At 45.9% G+C, this 22,858-nt stretch overlaps 1 protein-coding gene across 1 annotated transcript in view; it reads left to right on the forward strand.

The window, feature by feature from the left end:
• The window catches only part of LOC147100180 (glutamate receptor ionotropic, kainate 4-like), a 336,084-nt gene extending 320,713 nt beyond the window's left edge, over nt 1–15,371 (forward strand). Inside the window, exons 21-23 of the mRNA XM_085967594.1 lie at nt 2,012–2,140; nt 10,205–10,323; nt 14,256–15,371. Of these exons, the coding sequence (XP_085823720.1) occupies nt 2,012–2,140; nt 10,205–10,323; nt 14,256–14,621 (614 nt within the window). The 3' untranslated portion in view covers nt 14,622–15,371. The remainder of the gene's footprint in view (nt 1–2,011; nt 2,141–10,204; nt 10,324–14,255) is intronic.
• The last annotated feature ends 7,487 nt before the right edge of the window (nt 15,372–22,858 follow it).

A 22,858-nucleotide genomic window follows, 5' to 3' on the forward strand; every position in this document is an offset into this window, starting at 1 on the left:
GTACCCCGAGCGCACTCACGCCTTTGGCCGCGAATTTCTGGCCCATTAGATGCTGTTTTCACCAAAATGACCTAATTTGGGATCTGTGCCAGACAACTTGACCAACTGAGAAGGGCCGTGAATTTCCTCGGAGATGGAACCTCAGCATTTCACCGCACCTCTGGCGGGGAGTAGGAGCAGCTCCAAGGAAACTCCCGGTTTTCTGAGTTTTTGAAGAAATGTCAGAAAAAAGATATGAATACATTGTGGCACCTTTAATGACGTAGGCTGGCTGTTACTTGCAGTATTCGTACTCTGACACTGCTTGGACAAGCCTAGACCTCCTGTGGGTCAGCTGGGTTCAAATGAAGAGCTTCAGCCATTTACGGGACTGAGTGACCAGCGAGTTCATTACTGATTCATATGCATATCCCATTTATACTCATTGATCACCTGGGGTAGAGTTTCCATTTTGGGCGCAATCGGGCAGAGTAATAGAACATAATTGTTTTTTTATTTTTCCCTTCACATGATGAATTATTTTTGAAGTGTAATGACAGTTGTTATGTAAACTTCCTGTGTTTTTTTTATTCATTCCTGGGATGTGGGTGTTGCTGGCAAGGCCAGTATTTATTGCCCATCCCTAGTTGCCCTTGAGAAGGTAGTAGTGAGCCGCCTTTTTGAACCGCTGCAGTCCTTATGGTAAAGGTACTCCCACAGTGCCGTTAGGGATATGATAAATATCACTGCATGTGAGAGATTGTTAGACTGCCCATAACACAAGCCTTTGAAGACTTGAACTGTCATTGCACACTGTCCACATCCCTTGTAATTCTTTACATTTCTTGTTCAATGACTACTGAGGTTTTGTCCTGATCACAACCCTTATATCAGGGTACTAGGAAATTATTCAGGAATTGAATAGCAGCTTGATGCGAGTCTCTTGATTCAAAGATTAGATGCCACCAACGGTAAATGGTGGGAATTTAATCTGAAACATGGGGGGTGATTTTCTCAATGGGGAGGTTTTGGAGGCGGGACTCCCACTTGGCGGCTTTCAGTCCCGCCTCCATCAACTTCTGACCAACCCACGCTATTTTCCCTTGATTGACCTTGTTAAGCCCGCCCAGCGGGCTTAGCAGGCCAATTAAGGGAAAGCCAGTTGCGGAGAATGTCAATGTATGACGTTTCATCTGTCAAAAATTTTTTTGTGAAGCTGTCCAACAGTGACATTCTCTGTAGTTTGATGAGATCTTGAATTCAAGATCTCATCAAACCTCTTTCTTTTGCAGAAATGAGATGGTTGTTGCATTGGAGAATGCAACGGCCATCTGTCATCTCTACCGCGGAGGTCCGAGACTCTCCGCATACCCACTGACTGAAGCCTGCAGGAAGAAACAAAGGTAAGTACAGTTTTACTAACACTTTGCACTTACCTCAGATACTCACCTCTCCACACTTGCACCCATCACTTACCTTCACAGCACACTTTTGCACCCCCCCTGACCCCCGCAGACCCCTCACTCGCCTCACTGACCTGGCGGGTTTCGGAGCCTTCGGGAAGCCTGCACTTGTGAGGGCAAAAAGGGGATAATCCTATTTTCTGCCTGTTAACTACCTATAACAGGCAGTTAATAGGCTTTAATCCCTTCCCGCCTCCTAGGAGACGGGACCCGGCGCGGGACGGCTACCCGCCTCCTGGCAAGATGGCATGGAGGCGGGTTGGGCAACCGCCCCCAAATTCTGCCATTTTCCCGGCAGTCCCGCCTCCAAACCTGGCAAGATTGCGCCCATGGTGATAGTAAATAACCATTCACGTGTCACCTTTCACTGAAGTCTAGCTCCATATCTACAGAATCTCTGGGTGTCAATTTGCAGCTGTTAATCTATAGGTGAAATGTCAGCGGGTAAAAGGTGGGTGCCAACCCCGACGCTGCATCGAAGGCCTTGCAATTCAGTACAGGACCTTATAACCAGTGGATAATCTATAGTTTCAGTTCCATTTGCTAATCGTTCTGTACTATTCCTACAGCTTCACTTTTTCGGAATGAATTTGACTTGGCCATTCTCCAACTTCAGGAAAACAACCAGCTGGAAATGTTAAAACGTAAATGGTGGGAGGGAGGAAAGTGCCCAAAGGAGGCAGAACACAGGGCAAAAGGTGAGGCTGAAACATTTCTTTAATATGTGTCTTCTCTCTGAGGGTTTTTTTATACAGACAGAGAATGTTTAATAATTAATTATCCTATCAATGAGACAGAGTTACTTCTAATAATTGAATAGTCAGAATAATCTTTCCATCTGTGTTTAACTCCAGGCAACATTCACAGTGAATGTGAAGCCTTGCATCGTCACCGTGACAGACACAATACTGTTCCGGAAGTTTAGGAAAGGATCGAAAATCCAATTTAGGAATCGAACTCCCTCATTGTATAATGTTATATGTGCGGCATGAGAAAAAGTTTGTCAGCTCGTTCAGTTCATTCCCTTTCTAATTCCAATCTCTTGAAATATTGCAGCCAGTTATTTCTAATTCATTCTTGGTGACTATTTTGGAATGATTAGTTCTGATTTTTAGCTCCAAACCTGGGTTCTTCTAACACACTCTAGAGCTAAGCCTAGGCCCCTCCATTTCCTCCTACTTCAGTTTTGTCAATTTTCAAATATTCAACCAGCCTTCAGTGTACTTGTACAATAATTTGTTCCACTAATTTGTAATCTGCAAAATAAAATATTTTCTTCAATTCATATTTTACCAGCAATGTCCCACTTATCAACTCATTGACTTATAGGGCTGTCACTACAGTAAATGAGCAATGACACGCCTTCAAGACGGAGATAGTTTGGGTACAAACCAAACATATTCCCATAAAGAAGAAAGATGGGGCATCCAAAGCTAGAGCTCCCTGGATGACAAAGGAAATAGATGCTAAAATAAAACAGAAAAAGGAGGTTTATTTCAAATGTCAGGCGCAGAATACAATGGAAAACCAGGCAGAATACAGAGAGTGCAGGGGGAAATTGAAAAAGTATATAAGAATGGGAAAGAGAGAGTATGAGATAATATTAGCGGGTAATAGAAAAAGGAATCCAAAAATCATGTGTAAATATATTAAAAGTAAAAGGATAGTTAAAGGAAAGGTGGGCCTGATTAGAGACAAAAAAGGAAACCTTCTTGTGGAGGCACAGGGCATGACGGAGGTACTAAATGACTACTTTGCATCTGTCTTCACAAAAGAAGAATATAAAGTTAATGTTGCAGTAGAGGAGAAGGGAGTAGTGCATAATTGGCTATGGGATAGACGCAGAGGGCAGTGGTGAATGGATGTTTTTCTTACTGGAGGGAAGTATGCAGTGGAATCCCCCAAGGGTCGATATTGGGACCATTGCTTTTCTTGTTATATATAAATGACCTGGACTTGGGAGTACAATTTCAAAGATTGCAAATGATACATAAGAACATGAGAAATAGGAGCAGGAGTAGGCCATACTGCCCCTCGAGCCTGCTCCACCATTCAATAAGATCATGGCTGATCTTCTTTCTCAACTCTACTTTCCCACCCTATCCCCATATCCCTTGATTCCCTTAGTATCCAAAAATCTATCGATCTCTGTCTTGAATATACTCAACGACTGAGCATCCACAGCCCTCTGGGGTAGAGAATTCCAAAGATTCACCACAAAACTTGGCAATGTAGTAAATAGTAAGAAGGATAGTAGCAAAGTTCAGGAGGACATAGATAGATTGGTGAAATGGACAGACACATGGCAGATGCAATTTAATGCAGCTAAGTGTGAAGTGGTGCACCTTGGGAGGAACAACATGGAGAGGCAATATAATCTAAACGATTTTGAGGGGGTGCAAGAGCAGAGGAACCTGGGGGTGCATATTCACAAATCCTTGAAGGTGGCAGGGCAAGTTGAGAAGGTGGTTAAGAAAGTATATGGGATACTTGGTTTTGTAAATATGGGCATTGAATACAAAAACAAGGAAGTTATGCTAAACCTTTACAAATCTCTGGTTTGGCCTCAGCTGAAGTATTGCGTACAATTCTGGACACCACACTTTAGGAAGGATGTCAAGGCCTTGAAGAGGGTGCAGAGGAAGTTTACAAGGATGATACCAGGAATGAGGAACTTCAGTTATGTGTAGAGATTGGAGAAGCTGGGATTGTTCTCTTTAGAGCAGTAAAGGTTAAGGGGCGACATAATATTCAAAATTATGAGAGGTTTTGATAGAGCAAGTGGAGAGAAACTATTTCCTCTGGCAAGTGGAGTGGTAACAAATTTTGTTTGATAAAGCACCTGTGAACCGCCTTGGGACATTTTATTGCATTAAAGGCGTTATATAATGCAAGTTGTTGTTGTTATAGCTCTCCCAGTCTGCAGGATCTCCAATATTCCTTGCATTTGTGTCAGCCTTTTCTTTCAGCTTCATACTGTCTCTTACCTTATTTGTTAGAAGTCACACAACACCAGGTTATAGTCCAACAGCTTTATTTGAAATCACAAGCTTTCGGAGCGCTGCTCCTTCTTCAGGTGAAGTGGAGAAATGCATAAAGACACAGCTTATATAGTCAGAGAATCATGTCAGATGTTTACAGGTAACCTTTCCAACTGCCATTTATCACACCTCGGCAGAGAGATAATCACAGCAGTCAAAGGTGTGAATGGTGTCCAAACAGGTCAGTCAGGGAAACATTACATCAAAGAACAATGAGGTGGGGTCACAAGGGGTCAAATATTGCAGATGCTGGGGTCTGTATGAAAAACAAAAAAACAGACAAAAAACATTTTTTTTGGCTGGAAATCACAGCAGGTCCGGCCGCATCTGTGTAGAGAGAACAAGCCAATGTCGACTCGAGTCTGGATGACCCTGCATCAGGTGGGGTTACATGTAGCGTGACATGAACCCAAGATCTCGGTTGAGGCTGTCCTCATGAGTGCGGAACTTGGCTATCAGTTTCTGCTCGACAATTTTGCGTTGTCGTGTGTCTCGAAGGCCACCTTGGAGAATGCTTACCCGAAGATCGGAGGCTGAATGTCCTTGACTGCTGAAGTGTTCCCCGACTGGGAGGGAACACTCCTGCCTGGTGATTGTTGCGCGGTGTCCGTTCATCCGTTGTCGCAGTGTCTGCATGGTCTCGCCGATGTACCATGCTCCGGGGCATCCTTTCCTGCAACGTATGAGGTAGACAACGTTGGCCGAGTCACATGAGTATGTACCATGTACCTGGTGGGTGGTGTCCTCACGTGTGATGATGGTATCTGTGTTGATGATCTGGCATGTCTTGCAGAGGTTGCTGTGGCAGGGTTGTGTGGTGTCGTGGTCGCTGTTCTCCTGAAAGCTGGGTAATTTGCTGCGAACGATGGTCTGTTTGAGGTTAGGCGGCTGTTTGAAAGCGAGTAGTGGAGGCGTGGGGATGGCCTTAGCGAGGTGTTCATCGTCATCGATGACATGTTGAAGGCTGCGAAGAACATGGCGTAGTTTCTCCGCTCCGGGGAAGTACTGGACGACGAAGGGTACTCTGTTCGTTGTGTCCCGTGTTTGTCTTCTGAGGAGGTCTATGCGATTTTTCGCTGTGGCCCGTCGGAACTGTCGATCGACGAGTTGAGCGTCATATCCCGTTCTTACAAGGGCGTCTTTCAGTGTCTGTAGGTGTCCATCGCATTCCTCCTCGTCTGAGCAGATCCTGTGTATTCACAGGGCTTGTCCATAGGGAATGGCTTCTTTAACGTGGTTAGGGTGGAAGCTGGAGAAGTGAAGCATCGTGAGGTTGTCCGTGGGCTTGCGGAAGAGTGAAGTGCTGAGGTGTCCGTCTTTGATGGAGATTCGTGTGTCCAGGAATGAGACTGATTCTGAGGAGTAGTCCATGGTGAGTTTGATGGTGGGATGGAACTTGTTGATGTTATCGTGTAGTCTTTTCAGTGATTCTTCGCCGTGGGTCCATAGGAAGAAAATGTCGTCGATGTATCTGGTGTATAGCGTTGGTTGGAGAGCCTGTGCAGTGAAGAAGTCTTGCTCGAACTTGTGCATGAAGATGTTTGCGTATTGGGGTGCGAATTTGGTCCCCATGGCTGTTCCGTGTGTTTGGGTAAAGAACTGGTTGTCGAAGGTGAAGACATTGTGGTCAAGGATGAAGCGGATGAGCTGTAGGATGGCGTCTGGAGATTGGCTGTTGTTGGTGTTGAGTACTGAGGCTGTCGCAGCGATGCCGTCATCGTGGGGGATACTGGTGTAGAGTGCCGAGACGTCCATCGTGGCGAGGAGTGTTCCTGGTTCAACTGGTCCGTGGGTGCTGAGCTTCTGTAAGAAGTCTGTAGTGTCGCGACAGAAGCTGGGGGTTCCCTGTACGATGGGTTTCAGGATGCCCTCGACATATCCAGAGAGGTTCTCACACAGGGTTCCGCTGCCTGATGCGATAGGACGTCCAGGTGTGTTGGCTTTGTGTATCTTTGGGAGGCAGTAGAAGTCTCCCACGCGGGGAGTACGTGGGATGAGAGCATGTAGGATGCTTTGAAGGTCTGGATCGAAGGTTTTGATCAGTCTGTTGAGTTGGCGGGTGTGTTCTTTGGTCGGATCTGCGGGTAACTGTCTGTAGTGTTCCTGGTTGTCCAGTTGTCGGTATACTTCTTTGCAATAGTCCGTTCTGTTCTGTATGACGATGGCACCTCCTTTGTCTGCTGGTTTGATGACGATGTTGCGGTTGGTCTTGAGAGCGTGGATGGCATTGCGTTGTGCTCGGGTGACATTCTGGACTGTCTTGTGAGTGCGGCTGATGAATCTGGCGTTGATGCATCTCCTGACAGCTTGAGCATACATGTCAAGCTTAGGGCAGCGACCCTCCAGAGGGGTCCAATTTGATTCTTTCTTCTTCGGTTGCTGCACTGCGGATCCCTCTGTCTGCTGTTCCGGATCATTGATTGTCTCATTGGGTTCGCTGCTGACATCTTGGGATTTGTGGAAGAATTCCTGGAGCCTCATTCTCCTGATGAATTCCTCTGTGTCTGCCGCGAGACCGATGGGGTCCATTTTGGTGGTGGGGCAGAAATTGAGCCCTCGGCTGAGAACTTCAATTTCAGAATCACAGAATCACAGAAACCTCACAGTGCAGATAGAGGCCATTTCGGCCCATCGAGCCTGCACTGACACATATCCCACCCGATCCCCGTAACCCCTACACCAACACATATCCCACCCTATCCCCGTAACCCCACGGATTTAATCCCCCTAACACTAAGGGTCAATTTATCATAGCCAATCAACCAAACCCGCACATCTTTGGACTGTGGGAGGAAACCGGAGCACCCGGAGGAAACCCACGCAAACACGGGGAGAATGTGCAAACTCCATACAGACAGTTGCCCGAGGCCGGATTCGAACCCGGGTCACTGGCGCTGTGAGGCAACAATGCTAACCACTATGCCACCGTGCTGCCCGTCTGGTTGAAGGGTGTGGTCGGACAGGTTGACGATGGATTTCCCTGTGGTTTCAACCGTGGTACCGGGGGAGGCTTTGTTGCTGCTGCTGGTGATGCCAAGTTTCTCAAGCTTCCTGTTCTTGGTGTGCATGTAGGTAGCATAGTTCCGTTGCCTTGTTTGTTTGGCGGTGTCTCGTAGCTGGTCTGCTGCGTCCTGAGCACAGGCTGAGAACATGGACTCCATCTCGGTTTCGAGGTTGCGGCGTCTGCTGTGGAGCTGGTGTACGAGATGGTTGAGGAGTGTGCGAGAGGTACGACGGCAGAGTCTCTCAGCGTAGTCTGTGTTGTAGGTTGACTTGAGTGGGTTAGTGATCTGTAGTCCTTTCGGGATCTTGTCTGCTTTCTTGCATCTCTGTAGAAACTTGATGTCTGTGTCGATATGCGCGATCTTCTTGGAGATCCTCTCCACTTTGAGCCGGCAGTTTGTGGTGTCGATAGTAGCCATGGTGTGGAGATGCCGGAGTTGGACTGGGGTGGACAAATGTTTTTTGTCTGTTTTTTTGTTTTTCATACAGACCCCAGCATCTGCAATATTTGACCCCTTGTGACCCCACCTCATTGTTCTTTGATGTAATGTTTCCCTGACTGACCTGTTTGGACACCATTCACACCTTTGACTGCTGTGATTATCTCTCTGCCGAGGTGTGATAAATGGCAGTTGGAAAGGTTACCTGTAAACATCTGACATGATTCTCTGACTATATAAGCTGTGTCTTTATGCATTTCTCCACTTCACCTGAAGAAGGAGCAGCGCTCCGAAAGCTTGTGATTTCAAATAAAGCTGTTGGACTATAACCTGGTGTTGTGTGACTTCTTACATTTGTCCACCCCAGTCCAACTCCGGCATCTCCACACCTTATTTGTTGATCATGGTTGCTTAATAGAATTTACAGTACAGAAACAGGCCATTCGGCCTAACCAATCTATGCCGGTATTTATGCTCCACATGAGCCTCCTCCCACTATTTACTTCATCTCACCCTATCAACATATCCTCCTACTCCTTTCTCCCTCATGTTTTTATCTAGCTTCCCCTTAAATGCATCTATACTATTCACCTCAACCACTCCCTGTGGTAGCGAGTTCTACATTCTCACCACTCTCTGGGTAAAGAAGTTTCTTCTGAATTCCTTACTGGATTTATTAGTGACTATCTTATATATTTGGCCCCTAGTTTTGGACTCCCCCACAAGTGGAAACATGTTTTCTACATCTACATTGGTGAGGGGGGTATGTGTGCACAAATCGTTGAAGGTGGCAGGGCAGGTTGAGAAAGCAGTTAAAAAGGCTTACAGAATCCTGGGCTTCATGAATAGAGGTATAGAGTGCAAAAGTGTGGAGATAATGATGAACCTGCATAAAACACTGGTTCGGCGCCAACTGGAGTATTTTGTCCAATTCTGGGCACCACACTTTAGGAAGGATGTGAAGGCCTTAGAGAGGGTGCAGAAAAGATTTACGAGAATGATTCCAGGAATGAGGGACTTCAGTTACGTTGATAGACTGGAGAAGCTGGGTTGTTCTCCTTGGAGCAGAGAAGATTGAGAGGAGATGTGATAGAGGTGTTCAAACTCATGAGGGGTCGAGAAACTGTTCCCATTGGCAGAAGGGTCAAGAACCAGAGGACACAGATTTAAGGTGATTGGCAAAAGAACCAAAGGCGACATAAGAAAAAAAATGTATGCAGCGAGTGGTTAAGAATTGGAATGCACTGCCTGAAAGTGGTGGAGGCAGATTCAATCACAGCTTTCAAAAGGGAGTTGGATAAGTATATGAAGGAAATAAATTTGCAGGTATGTATGAGCTCTGTAAGAGCACTTCACTAGAGCCAGCATGGGCTCGACGGGCCGAATGGCCTTCTTCTGTGCTGTAACCATTCTATGATTCTACCCTATCAAACCCATTCATAATTTTAAAGACCTCTATCAGGTCATTCCTCAGCCTTTCAGAGAAAAGAACCCCAGCCTGTTCTGTCTTTCCTGATCGGTATAACCTCATGGTTCTGGCATCATCCTTGTAAATCTTTTTTGCACTTTCTCCAGTGCCTCTATATCAGTTTTGTAATATGGAGGCCAGAACTGTGCACAGTACTCCAAGTGTGGTCTAAGCAAGATTATATATAAGTTTAACATAACATCTCTGCTTTTGAATTCTATTCCTCTAGAAATGAACCCGAGTGCTTTATTTGCACTTTTTATGGCTTAACTACACAAGTGGAGTCTGTACCTTTTAGGGGTATGTACTAGCTCTGTATTGTACCAAATGCTTCTTTGAATACTTCACACTGTTTATCTGTAGGTTTACAGGACGGGTGGGCCAAGGCAGCTGGGGGCCGGGGCAGGTGGCAACTATGGGTCAGGGCAGGTGAGGGCCAAGGCGGGTGGTGGATGGGGGCCAAGGCGGGTGATTTTAACTCCTGGGTTATTTCAATTTTCCAAGTCAGACTCCTGCCTGAACACAGCGGAAAAGATGAGAAGCCTGGCAGGCGGGAGCGGGATTTTAGGCGGAAGGAGGCTACTGCCGGGGTCCTGAGGGAGCGGTGAGGGAGGGGTGGGCGTCTGGAGGCAGTCGCAGTCGGGGAAGCCCAAGGTTTCCGTGTGGACCTGGAGAAGCCACTTCTACAAAAGCTAGTCCAGTGCCATAACCATTTTACTATAAAGCCCATTCAAACAATGAAGTTGTGAGAAGCAATTCACTGGTGTGAACTGAAGTGTAACATCATTTCCTCTTTGTTTATAATTGCAGGTCTAGGAATGGAAAACATTGGTGGGATTTTTGTGGTTCTAATCTGCGGCCTGATTGTTGCTGTTGTCATGGCAGTGATTGAATTTATGTGGACAATGAGACACTCCACAGAAACAGAGGTAATGATAGCTGAAGGGATCCCCTTTTAAACTTCAACAAACACTTCAGAAATAAATGCTAGAAAAAAGTTAATTACAAAACATGAAAAGTGAACCTTTGAGTGCTGATAGAATTGTTAATCCTGGGTTGAATTCTGCCCCTTTAGTACATGCAGGCATACATGTGCTAATGCTCAATGATGCATTTCTGTTGCATTATAGCCTAGATTAGCACATACTGTGCAAGCAAATAACCAGCAGTTCTCATGTAGCAGAGATTGGAATCATAGAATGTTCCAGTTCAGGAACAGGCCATTAGGCCCATCGAATCTGTGCTGGTATTTTTCTCCACATAAGCCACCAATCTAATCCCATTCTCCAAAACTGTTTAATTTGCTCCTCATATTTATGAATTCTGCTTCAACAACAGGTGGTAGCAGAGAATTCCACATTCTAACCACCCTCTGAGTAAAGACATTTAATTCTAATCTCCCTTTTAATTCTTTTTCTAATTACCTTACGTTTGTGCCCTCTAGTTACCATCTCACTGTCCAGTGGAAACAAGCTATCAGTATCTGCCCTATCAGAACCCTTCATCATCTTGAAGATCTCTATTAGGTCACCCCTTAATGTTCTTATCCCTAGTGAAGAAAGCCCTTCTTAACTAACTTCCTAACTTCTTAAGTTTCTCTTCGTAACTCCTCATAGAATCATAGAAATTATGCCTGATAACAGAAAAGTTAATCTTCACTGCACCTGTTTCATGCTTTTATATCCTTTAAATAATTTGGGCCACAAGCTGCACACAATATTGCAGCTACAGCCTAACTAAAGTCTTGTACAAGTACATCATAGTAATGACGCATTCTAGTACTAAGTCTGGGACCTTCTGAATATCACACAATTCTAAAATATCTGCAGCTGCCCTTTTTGTAGTAAATTGGTGAAGCTTAAACCTACACTTTAAAGACTTTCCCCTTCAAGAGAAAGCATGGGGTTGCTTTTCACTGGTTCCATTGGGCTGAAATGGAGTGGTAGTTCTCCATATATCACAACACTGAATCTACCACTCTAATTAGTCCTGGAAATAGACGGGCAAAGTGCCGGCCAGTATCAGGTGCGCGCCTCATTAACACCTGCGAATCAAGGTCCTCCCTCACACATTCCTCCCATTGGGGCTTGGCCTAGAGTGGCCTAACCAGCTGTCCTTAAAGGGACCATGCCAGCCCACCCCGGATACAGCACTGGTAAGTTTTCAGAATGATTTTTGAGTGACCAGCAGTAGCACGAGGTCAGCTGCTTCTCCTTTCATACCCACTCCTCAAGTTGTCTCCCCACTCTAAGTCTTGACTTCTGGCTTGACACTGCAGAAGCGCTGTCAGATTCCTGGCTCCCCCTCCGTCAGTGAGCTGCCTGTGAACAAAAGTTTATTGCTCACCGATCTGATGCAAATGAGGCTCCACTGAGGGTATCGGGCAGACAATGAGATCGCTGAACGCATCCCCATACAATATCCTCTGATAGTTAAAATCAGTAAATTTCAACAATAGTTGTGTGTACCCAACACTTTATCTGTTATAACATGCTGTGACAAGCGTTACTAGTTACCCTTAGGAAAGCTGATTACAAATATGCCATTGTGTGTGTCTATAGTAGCCACATGATCTTGGTTAGACAGTTTGCTCATATGCCTACAGTTATCCTACCAGTTCAGCATGAGATTGCATTATGCCATATAATATTTTGCGGGATGGAGGCAATAAAGCAATGAGAGACCTCCCTGGGACAGCGTTTGGCTTTGCCCTCATCAAATTTAAACATCTAAATGTTATTTTTAATATCTTAGATGAGGGCTCTATTATCATGGCCTCTATCTCTTTATGGCAAATCCACCCTATTATAACTTTATTTTTTTCCTTGTGAAACATGTACCCTACCTCATTATGGTAATATTTGCAACATGATAGTCCCTTGTACTTCAGTTTATTGTGAAAACCTAACTGGTTCGCTAATATCCTTCAGGAAGGGATCCTTCCACCTCTACCCAATGGTTCACTCTTAATTCTATCTGAACTAGCCTAGTAAGCTACTCAACTGTGAAAGAAACAATTGCTTCATGGGAGCGCCAACACCACTTTCTCAGAGCAACAAGGGAAAGGCAATAAATACAGCCTTGTTAGTGTTGCTTGCATCCCAGAACAAATTTTTCAAAAAAACCTTTGCGGGGATGGCACTAAAGTTACAAACCATAGTCAATTGTAAAACACTAGAGCAAAAATAAGACCCGGAAACACAGATAGAATATTACCTAGAAGCCAATAACTTCAAATTAAGTGAATGGACAGAACTGTGGCAAATGGATTTCAATGTAGGCAAGTGTGAGGTCATCCACTTTGGACCTAAAAAGGATAGAACAGGGTACTTTCTAAATGGTGAAAAGCTAGAAACAGTGGAAATCCAAAGAGACTTAGGGTTCCATGTACATAGATCGTTAAAATGTCATGGACAGGTACAAAAAATAATCAAAAAGGCTCATGGAATGCTGGCCTTTATATCTAGAATACAAGGGGTTAGAAGTCAAGCTACAGCTATACAAAACCTTGGTTAGACCGCACTTGGAGTACTGTGTTCAGTTCCGGGCACCACACCTTAGGAAGGATATATTGGCCTTTATCGGAGGGAGTGCAGCGTAGATTTACTAGAATGATACCTGGACTCGAAGGGTTAAATTATGAGGAGAGATTACACAAACTAGGGTTGTATCCCCTGGAATTTAGAAGGTTAAGGGGTGATTTGATCGAAGTTTTCAAGATATTAAGGGGAACTGATAGGGTAGATAGTGTTAGGTCCGTGATTCTGAGGGTATGCTGTTATTCAATAACCACACGGATGCTGTAACTTAACAATAAACAGGTATTTACTGGAGGAGGGTAGTCTCAAGACTGGGGGTACAGAGGCATGCGTAAAGCTTATATACAGGTGTGGTCACTGCCGGTACTACAGTATACAGGAGCTGTAAAAGTAGTTCTGTCTTAAAGGCACATACACTACAGATAGAGAGAAACTATTTCCACTGGTTGGGGAATCTAGGACTAGGGGACATAGCCTAAAAATTAGAGCCAGGCCTTTCAAGAGTGAAATTAGGAAACATTTCTACACACAAACGGTGGTAGAAGTTTGGAACACTCTTCTGCAAATGGCAGTTAATGCTAGGTCAATTGTTAATTTTAAATCTGAGATTGATAGATTTCTGTTAACCAAAGGTATTAAGGAATATGGGGCAAAGGTGGGTATATGGAGTTAGGTCATAGATCAGCCATGATCTCATTGAATGGCGGAACAGGCTCGAGGGGCTGAAATGGCCTTCTCATGTTCCTAATTCTCCATTTATAAACCTCGATTCTTAGAGACCTGGCCAATATTTATCTCTCAATCAACATCACAAAAAAAACTGATTATCTGGTCATTATCACATTGCTGTTTGTGGGAGCTTTCTGTGTGCAAATTGGCTGCTGCATTTCCTGCATTACAACAGTGACTACACTTCAAAAGTACTTCATTGGCTGTAAAGAGCTTTGGGACATCCTGAGCTTGTGCAAGTCTTTCTTCCTTTTCTTTCTTTAGAATTGGTACTGTCAGAGAAATTGTCACACTCATCTGGTATTCTTAGCATCATAAAGTATCTGTTTATTAATAAAGGGTAAGCTTGTTCCGACAGTAAACATGTCCATTCTCAGCAGGGTTGTGGATTTTTACATGGGGTGGGAGCAGTTTTCTATTGGTCAGACTATGAACCCAATGCCAGTGTCTCTGTTACTGTCAGTAAAGTGGCCTGGCTCTTTGTAGCATTACTCACTATTGTTTAGCTATTATTGCCTGTTGGGAGCACTGCCTGTAACTTATGTGTTCTGTTAAATACTTTATCCGACTTTTTTTTCTTTCTGTTATCGCAGATTTCTGTTTGCCAGGAGATGCTGAAAGAGCTGCAGAGTATTGTGTCGTGTCAAGAGAGTTTTCGGTCTCGGCGGAAGCGCCGCTTGATACGGACGCGTTCCAATCACATCGAAACCCCGTGTGATGCCAACACCATGAGCCTCAGCAATGGGAAACTGTGCGGTGGCACAGTGCCAGACCCCATCTCCCAGCAACTGGCACACGAGGCTGCCCTGGCAGTCAGAGGCTGCACCCACATTCGTGTCTGTCCAGAATGCCGCCGATTTCAGGGTTTGAGACCCCGGCCCATGGGTTCACCAATACAAAGTGAAGAGAATCTAGAGTGGGAAAAGGGGACAACCAACAGCAGCGACCAAGAGCAGTAGGATGATGATAGAAAGAGCATCAACACCAAAGCCACTTTGCTCGTGGAGGTGAACTCTGCCCTTGGCAGGAAGGGGAAATACCCTTTGTAGTTGGGAGAAAGCAAAGTGCAAACCCTGGGCAGCAGGTTATGAAATACTGAATGTTCTTCATCTTACACAAAAAGACAATAATGATGCACAGCGTGGAACTTCTCTCTCAAATCAGGGCAGTGGCAGAATTCCTTCAGTAAATTCTGGTATAAAAACAAAGTGCCAAATCTCACTTTCCCATTCTCGGAGCAGCAAGGTCTAAAACCTCAAGCTATGCACTTCTGAAAACCTATCCCTGGGCCTGCAGGGGACCATGTTCAACACAAACCAGTGAGTTACTGAACGAGTGGAAGAAAGAAAGAACAACTGGTAAAGGTTTCTACAGCAGTACATGGATCTTGTTTGTGTGAAACCCCTTTTACACAAGGCCAGGGTGGCTGGGTGGGGAGAAAGAGAACAACACTGTATAAGCCCCCACCTTTGTTTCATCATCCTGCGTGGTAGAAATTGGACTCACACACTAACCTCGATTGCACATTTGTGAAATGATTCTATGCAATTCCTGTGTTACAAAGATCTGTACATTAAACTTTAATTAAGGATCTGCATTCCATTACTTTGCCTTTTTTAGGAAAAACTTCCTTTGTTGTCTCTTGGTTCCACCTTCTGGACAGTGCCTATCATTGTAAAGAAATGTGTCACTAAAAGCTATGTTAGTAAAACAGAAACATTCAGGACCTTTACAACTATCAAAATAAAACTTGATGCTTAATGTCACTGTTTACTGAGAAGAAAGAACTGATTCCCTGGGAATTCATGTTCAACACTGAGTGCTCAGGTACTGCTCTCAGCATCTCCTGCAGGAGCTAACACTTGGTTTTCTTATTATCATAATTATTTACAAACTTCTAAACTCCAGAGACTGTTAACTTTAACTTTTAATTATATTATTATTTCAAGCTATTGCGGAACCTTATTTAATCACTGCGGGCAGGATTTTAACTTTGAGACAGGTAGAGAGCTGGGGGCTGGATTGCTGACGAGAAACCCGGGAGAAGCCGAATTTAATGGGGAGTGGGATCGGAGATCGGAGGCCTCTTGGGGAGGCCGGGGGGGAGATCACAAGCTCGGGGGTCCGATTGCGGGGGGCCGTCGCGGCAGGGACGCTGGATCCAGCAGGTAAGTGGAAAGGCACTTACCTCCTGGATCCAGCAGTCCTCGCCTTCCTTTAGCTGGCGGGTTCCCCGAGGCCTGGGAAACCAGGCTGCCCACACTTAAATTTAAAATAGAGATTCAAAATGAGGTAGGCAGCCTTATTATAATATTTAAAGTGTCAACCCGCCTCCTGGGAGTGGGTTGGCCGCCTGCCCTCCATCCCGCCTCTGTTAAATCCAGAAGTGGGCGGGTTGGGGTCGGGATTCAGATTTCTACCAGTTTAACCTCCCACCCAACCCAAACCAGCCTGTTTTGGGGGTTAAAATTCCCCCCATATGTTTCAGATTTTATAAAAACTTTGAAAAAATTAATAGAATGATTTTGTTAGAACAGCCTGTTTTATGCCTATTACTGACACAGGTTTTCAATATTGAATTATCCGTGTTATTGTCACTGGGGTAGGTTGGGGGAGAAGAGAGAGAACATGATGCTAACCTCACAGTCTGAAGATTGCTAAAGAAATTGGGGGAGGAGATAGCGGAAGGGCTTGCCATAATTTTCCAATCTTCCCTAGATGCGGGGGAGGTGCCTGAGGATTGGAAAGTGGCAAATGTGACACCATTGTTCAAGAAAGAGTGTAAAGACAATCCTAATAACTACAGGCCGGTCAGTTTAACATCGGTGGTGGGTAAAGTTTTAGAAACAATAATCAAGGAAAAAATTAACGGGCACTTGGAAAGGTTTAAGCTAATTAAAGAGAGCCAACACAGATTTGTAAAAGGCAGATCGTTTTTGACTAATTGAATTTTTATATGAAGTAACAGAGAGGATTGATGAAGGGAATTTTTTTTTAAATTCGTTTATGGTATGTGGGTGGTGCTAGCAAGGCCAGCATTTATTGCCCATCCCTAATTGCCCTCGAGAAGGTGGTGGTGAGCTGCCTTCTTGAACCGCTGCAGTCTGTGTGGTGAAGGTACTGCCACAGTGCTGTTAGGTAGGGAGTTCCAGGTTTTTGACCCGGCAACGACGAAGGATCGACGATATACTTCTAAGTCAGGATGGTGTGTGACTTGGAGGGGAACTTGGAGGTGATGGTGTTCCCATGCTCCTGCTGCCCTTGTCCTTCTAGGTGGTAGAGGTCGTGGGTTTCGGAGGTGCTGCTGAAGGAGCCTTGGCGAGTTGCTGCAGTGCATCTTGTAGATGGTACACACTGCAGCCATGGTACGCCGGTGGTGGAGGGAGTGAATGTTTAAGGTGGGCTGCTTTGCCCTGGATGGTGTTGAGCTTCTTGAGTGTTGTTGAAGCTGCACTCATCCAAGCAAGTGGAGAGTATTCCATCACATTCCTTACTTGTGCCTTGTAGATGGTGGAAAGGCTTTGGGGAGTCAGGAGGTGAGACACTCACCGCAGAATACCTAGCCTCTGATCTGCTCTTGTTGCCACAGTATTTATGTGGCTGGTCCAGTTAAGTTTCTGGGCAATGGTGACCCCCAGGATGTTGATGGTGGGGGATTCGGCGATGGTAATACCATTGAATGTCAAGGGGAGGTGGTTAGACTCTCACTTGTTGAAGATGGTCATTGTCTGGCACTTCTGTGGCGTGAATGTTACCTGCCACTGGACAACATGGACCACTTTCCATACCTCGGGAGCCTACTGTCAACAAGGGCAGACGTCGATGACGAAGTCCAACACCGCCTTCAGTGTGCCAGTGCAGCCTTCGGTCGCCTGAGGAAGAGAGTGTTTGAAGACCAGGACCTCAAACCTGGCACTAAGCTCATGGTCAACAGAGCAGCAGTGATACCCGCCCTGCTGTATGCCTCAGAGACATGGACCATGTAGAGCAGGCACCTCAAAGCACTGGAGAGGTACCACCAACGCTGCCTCCACAAGATCCTGCAAATCCATTGGCAGGATAGGCGCACCAATGTCAGTGTTCTCGCTCAGACCAACATCCCCAACATCGAAGCTTTGACCATGCTCAATCAGCTCCGATGGATGGGTCACATTGTCCGCATGCCCGATACGAGACTCCCAAAACAAGCGCTCTACTTGGAGCTCCGGCACGGCAAGAGAGCCCCAGGTGGGCAGAGGAAACGATTCAAGGACACCCTGAAAGCCTCCTTGAAAAAGTGTAACATCCCCACCGACAGTTGGGAATCCCTGGCCCAAAACCGCACAAAGTGGAGGAGAAGCATCCGGGAAGGCGCCGAACACCTCGAGTCTCTTCTCAAGGAAGTGGAAGCCAAGCGCAGGTAGCGCAAGCAGCGCACATCAACCCAAGCACCCCACCCACCCACCCTTTCAACCACCGTCTGCCCCACCTGTGACAGAGACTGTAGGTCCCGCATTGGACTCATCAGTCACCTGCAAACTCATTTTTAATGTGGAAGCAAGTCATCCTCGGTTCTGAGGGACTGCCTAAGAAAAGAAAGACCTGCCACTTATCAGCCCAAGCCTGAACGTCATCCAGGTCTTGTTGCATGCGGGCATGGACTGCTTCATTATCTGAGGAGTTGTGAATGGCGCTGAACACTGTGCAGTCATCAGCGAACAACCCCATTTCTGACCTTATATTGGAGGGAAGGTCATTGATGAAGCAGCTGAAGATGGTTGGGCCTAGGACACTGCCCTGAGGAACTCCTGCCGCGATGTCCTGGGGCTGTGATGATTGACTTTCAACCACCACAACCATCTTCCTTTGTGCTAGGTATGACTCCAGCCAATGCAATGGATATTGTCTGCATGGATTTTCGGAAGGCATTTGACAAAGTACCACATAGATGGCTGGTTAATAAAATTGAGGCTCATGGAATAGGTGGGTCAGTGGCAGCTTGGATAAGGAATTGGCTTAAGGACAGAAAACAGCAAGTTGTGGTAAATGGCTGTTTATCAGACTGGAGGATGGTAGACAATGGTGTTCCCCAAGGGTCAGTGCTGGGGCCACTGCTTTTTTTGATATTTATAAGTGACATGGATATTGGAATACAGAGTAGAATTTCTAAATTTGCCGATGGGGGTATGGCAAACAGTGAGGATGATACCAATCGACTGCAACAGGACATAGAAAGGCTAGCAGAATGGGCAGACAAGTGGCAGGTGGAATTTAATACAGAGAAGTGTGAGGTGATGCATTTTGGCAGAAGGAACAGGGAGAGGCAATATACACATAATGACACAGTTTTAAAGAGTGTGCAGGGACAGAGGGACCTGGGAGTTAATGTGCATAGGTCCCTGAGAGAGTGGTTAACAAAGCATATGGGATCTTGGGCTATAAATAGAGGTAGTCAATACAAAAGTAGAGAAGTTAGGCTGAACCTTTATAAAGCACTGGTTAGGCCACAACTGGAGTATTGCATCCAGTTCTGGTCACCACACTTTAGGAAGGATGTGAAGGCCCTTGAGAGGGTGCAGAGGAGATTTACCAGAATAGTTCCAGGGATGGGGGATCTTAGCTACAAGGACAGGTTGAAGAAGCTTGATTTGTTTTTCTGAGCAAAGGAGGTTGAGCGGTGATTTGATATCGGTTTACAAGATTATGACGGGTTTGGATAAGCTAGACCGGGAAAGGCTGTTCCTACTAGCTGATGGTACAAGGACTAGGGGACACAGATTTAAGGTTTTGGGCAAGAGATACAGGGGGATGTGAGGAAAAAAATTTTTACACAGCGAGTGGTGATGACCTGGAATTCGCTGCCGACGGAAGTGGTGGAAGCGGAGACACTCAATGTTTTCAAGGGGAGACTGGATAGGCACTTGAGGGAAATAAACTTGCAGGGCTACGGGGATAGAGCGGGGGAATGGGACTGACTGGATTGCTCTACAGCGAGCCGGCACAGACTTGATGGGTCGAATGAGATCCTTCTGTGCCATTATGACTCTATGGGCACGATCTTGCCAACCCTGGGGATGCGGGTATGGAGGTGGGACTGCCAGAAAAATGGCAGAATCTGAGGGCGGGTGCCGATCCCACCCACAACCCAACTCCGTGCCATCTTGCCAGGAGGCGGGCAGCTGACCCACGCCATCGGGAACATCCTGCATCTAGTCTGTCTAGTCCTATTAGAATTTTATAAGTTTCAATGAGATCCCCTCTCATTCTTCTAAACTCCAGCGAGTATAAGCCCATTCGACCCAATCTCTCCTCATACGTCATTCCTGCCATCCCAGGTATCAGTCTGGTGAATCTTCGCTGCACTCCCACCATGGCAAGAACATCCTTCCTCAAATAGGGCGACCAAAACTGCACACAATACTCAAGGTGTGGTCTCACCAAGGCCCTGTACAACTGCAGCAAGACATCCTTGTTCCTGTACTCTCGCTACGGAGGCCAACATACCATTTGCCTTCTTAACCGCCGACTGCACCTGCATACTTACCTTCAGCGACTGGTGCACAAGGACACCCAGGTCCCGTTGCACTTCCCCTTCTCCCAATCTATTGCCATTCAGATAATAATCTGCCTTCCTGTTTTTGCCACCAAAGTGGATAACCTCGCATTTATCCACATTATACTGCATCTGCCATGCATCTGCCCCATCACCCAACCTGTCCAAATCATACTGGAGTTTCTCAGCATCCTCCTCACAGCACACACGCCCACCTAGCTTTGTGTCGTCTGCAAACTTGGAGATATTACATCTAGTTCCCTCGTCTAGATCATTAATATATATTGTGAATAGCTGGGGTCCTAGGACCGATCCCTGCGGTACCCCACTAGTCACTGCCTGCCACTCAGAAAAAGAGCCGTTTATTCCAACTCTTTGCTTCCTGTCTGCCAACCAGTTCTCTATCCAAGACAGTACCTTGCCCCCAATCCCATGTGCCTTAACTTTACACGCTAATCTTGTAGTGTCCGTGTGTAGATAAAGACACTGAAGACAGGAGTTGGTTCATAGGTATTTACTAAGCAAGTCTGGGGGGGGTTTCTAAAGGATATACACAATACACAGGCTTATATAGCCCAAGTGGTAATTACCGGCATTACGCACACCTGGGGCTCTTAAAGGCACATACACCATAAAAGGCACATACACCACAATTCCTCCCCTTCTAGCTAACTAGTACATCATATTTTAAGTAATTATTAATTACATGTTATATGCAAAATAATATACATTGCTGTATTAATTAATTATAAGTTAGTCTCTCAGGAGGCTTCCTGACTCGGTCCGGATAACGCCTCGGGGGTGTAGTAGTTTCTGGTGGTGTAGTAGGTTCTTCTGGAAAGGCTGATTCGGCTTGAAGGCCAGTGTCGGGTTCATCGGGCTCCAGTGTCACCGGATCGGAGGTAGATATGGGTATCTCTACTTCATCGTTAGATGTATAGAGTGGTGGTGTAGGTTGTCCCTTTTCGGATGACTTGATGATTTGGTCAGCATGGCGCCTTATTATGCTGTCTCCGATGTCCACGGTATACATCAGTGGTCCTAATCGTGTGCAGATAGTTCCAGGCTGCCATTTCTCGGTACGGTAGTCCCGGGCCAAAACCGGTTGGCCTATCTGGAAGGCCCTAGTTGGCCTTTCATTCATGCCTTGAAACTGCCGGTTCTCCACGTCCCTTCGGATGTTGGGCTTGACCAAATCCAGCCAGCATCTTAGGTTTCTATTGTAGAACATCATGGCGGGAGTTTGGTTAGTAACCATATGCGTTGCATTCCTATATGCAAATAAGAAGTTATCCACCTTGTGCTGAAGTTTTATGTCTTCATTACCCATGGCCTTGATGGCCTTCTTGAAGGTCTGGACAAACCTTTCAGCCAATCCATTGGTGGCGGGATGGTATGGGGCGGACGTGTAGTGCTTTACCCCATTGTTCTTTAAGAACTTTCTGAATTCTTCGGACACAAATTGCGGTCCATTATCAGAACATATCTGCTCCGGCAGCCCATTCCTGGCAAATATGGTCCTTAATACTGTGATGGTTTTTTCCGTGGTGGTGGAGGACATCTTTATTACCTCCGGCCACTTGGAGTGTGCATCAACTGCGATTAAGAACATTGAGTCCATAAATGGACCAGCAAAGTCGATGTGCACCCTTTGCCAGGGAGATGAGGGCCACTCCCATGGATGTAGAGGGGCCTGTGGCGGAGCATTTTGGGCCTTCTGGCATCCTAGGCAGCTCTTGGTCATGTCTTCGATGTCTCCATCGATACCTGGCCACCATACAAACGCCCTAGCTAGGTTCTTCATTTTCACTCCACCCAGATGCCCCTCGTGAAGCTCCTTTAGCACTTTATCCTGGAGTTTGGGTGGAATCACCACTCTGGATCCACACATCAAGGTTCCTCGGCACACTGACAGCTGTTCTCTTCTTTGCGAGAATGCTGGCAACAGTGGTTCGCCATGTGCTGGCCATCCCTTCACTGTTAAATCGTAGACCCGTGAGAGAGTAGGGTCATTTCTTGTCTCCCTTTCAACGGCAGAATTTGTCACCGGTAGACATTCCACTATGGTAGAGTGGAATATCTCTACTGGGTCTACTGTAGGTGCCTCTTCTATCGTTGGCAACGGTAGGCGTGATAAACCGTCAGCATTCCCATGCTGTTTTGACCCTTTGTATTCAATGTTGTATTGGTGTGCCCCTAGAAAAAGGGACCACCTCTGTAGTCTTTGTGCCGTCATAATGGGGACACCTTTTTTAGGGTTGAATATGGAGATGAGGGGTTGACGGTCAGTCAGCAAGGTAAATTTTTGTCCGTGTAGGTAATGGTTGAATTTCTTCACTCCCCATACCAGGCTGAGTGCTTCCCTGTCTATCTGGGCATAGTTACGCTCAGCTGAGTTCAATGAGCGTGACGCAAAAGCTATCGGCCATTCCGAGCCATCAGGGAATCTACGGGACAATACCGCTCCTATGCCGTAAGGGGATGCATCGCACGCCAGTCTGATTGGTAGTGATGGGTTGTAATGAGCCAAAATTTTCTCGGATGTGATTAAGTCTTTACATTTATGGAAGGCACGTTTACAGTCTTCGTTCCATTTCCAAATCACTCCTGTCTGTAGAAGATCATTAAGAGGGTGTAGAATAGTTGATAAGTTCGGTAAAAATT

This window comes from Somniosus microcephalus, chromosome 26, assembly GCF_052327205.1.
Source record: "Somniosus microcephalus isolate GS21.2 chromosome 26, FLI_Smic_1.0, whole genome shotgun sequence".
In the NCBI taxonomy this organism is placed as follows: domain Eukaryota; kingdom Metazoa; phylum Chordata; class Chondrichthyes; order Squaliformes; family Somniosidae; genus Somniosus; species Somniosus microcephalus.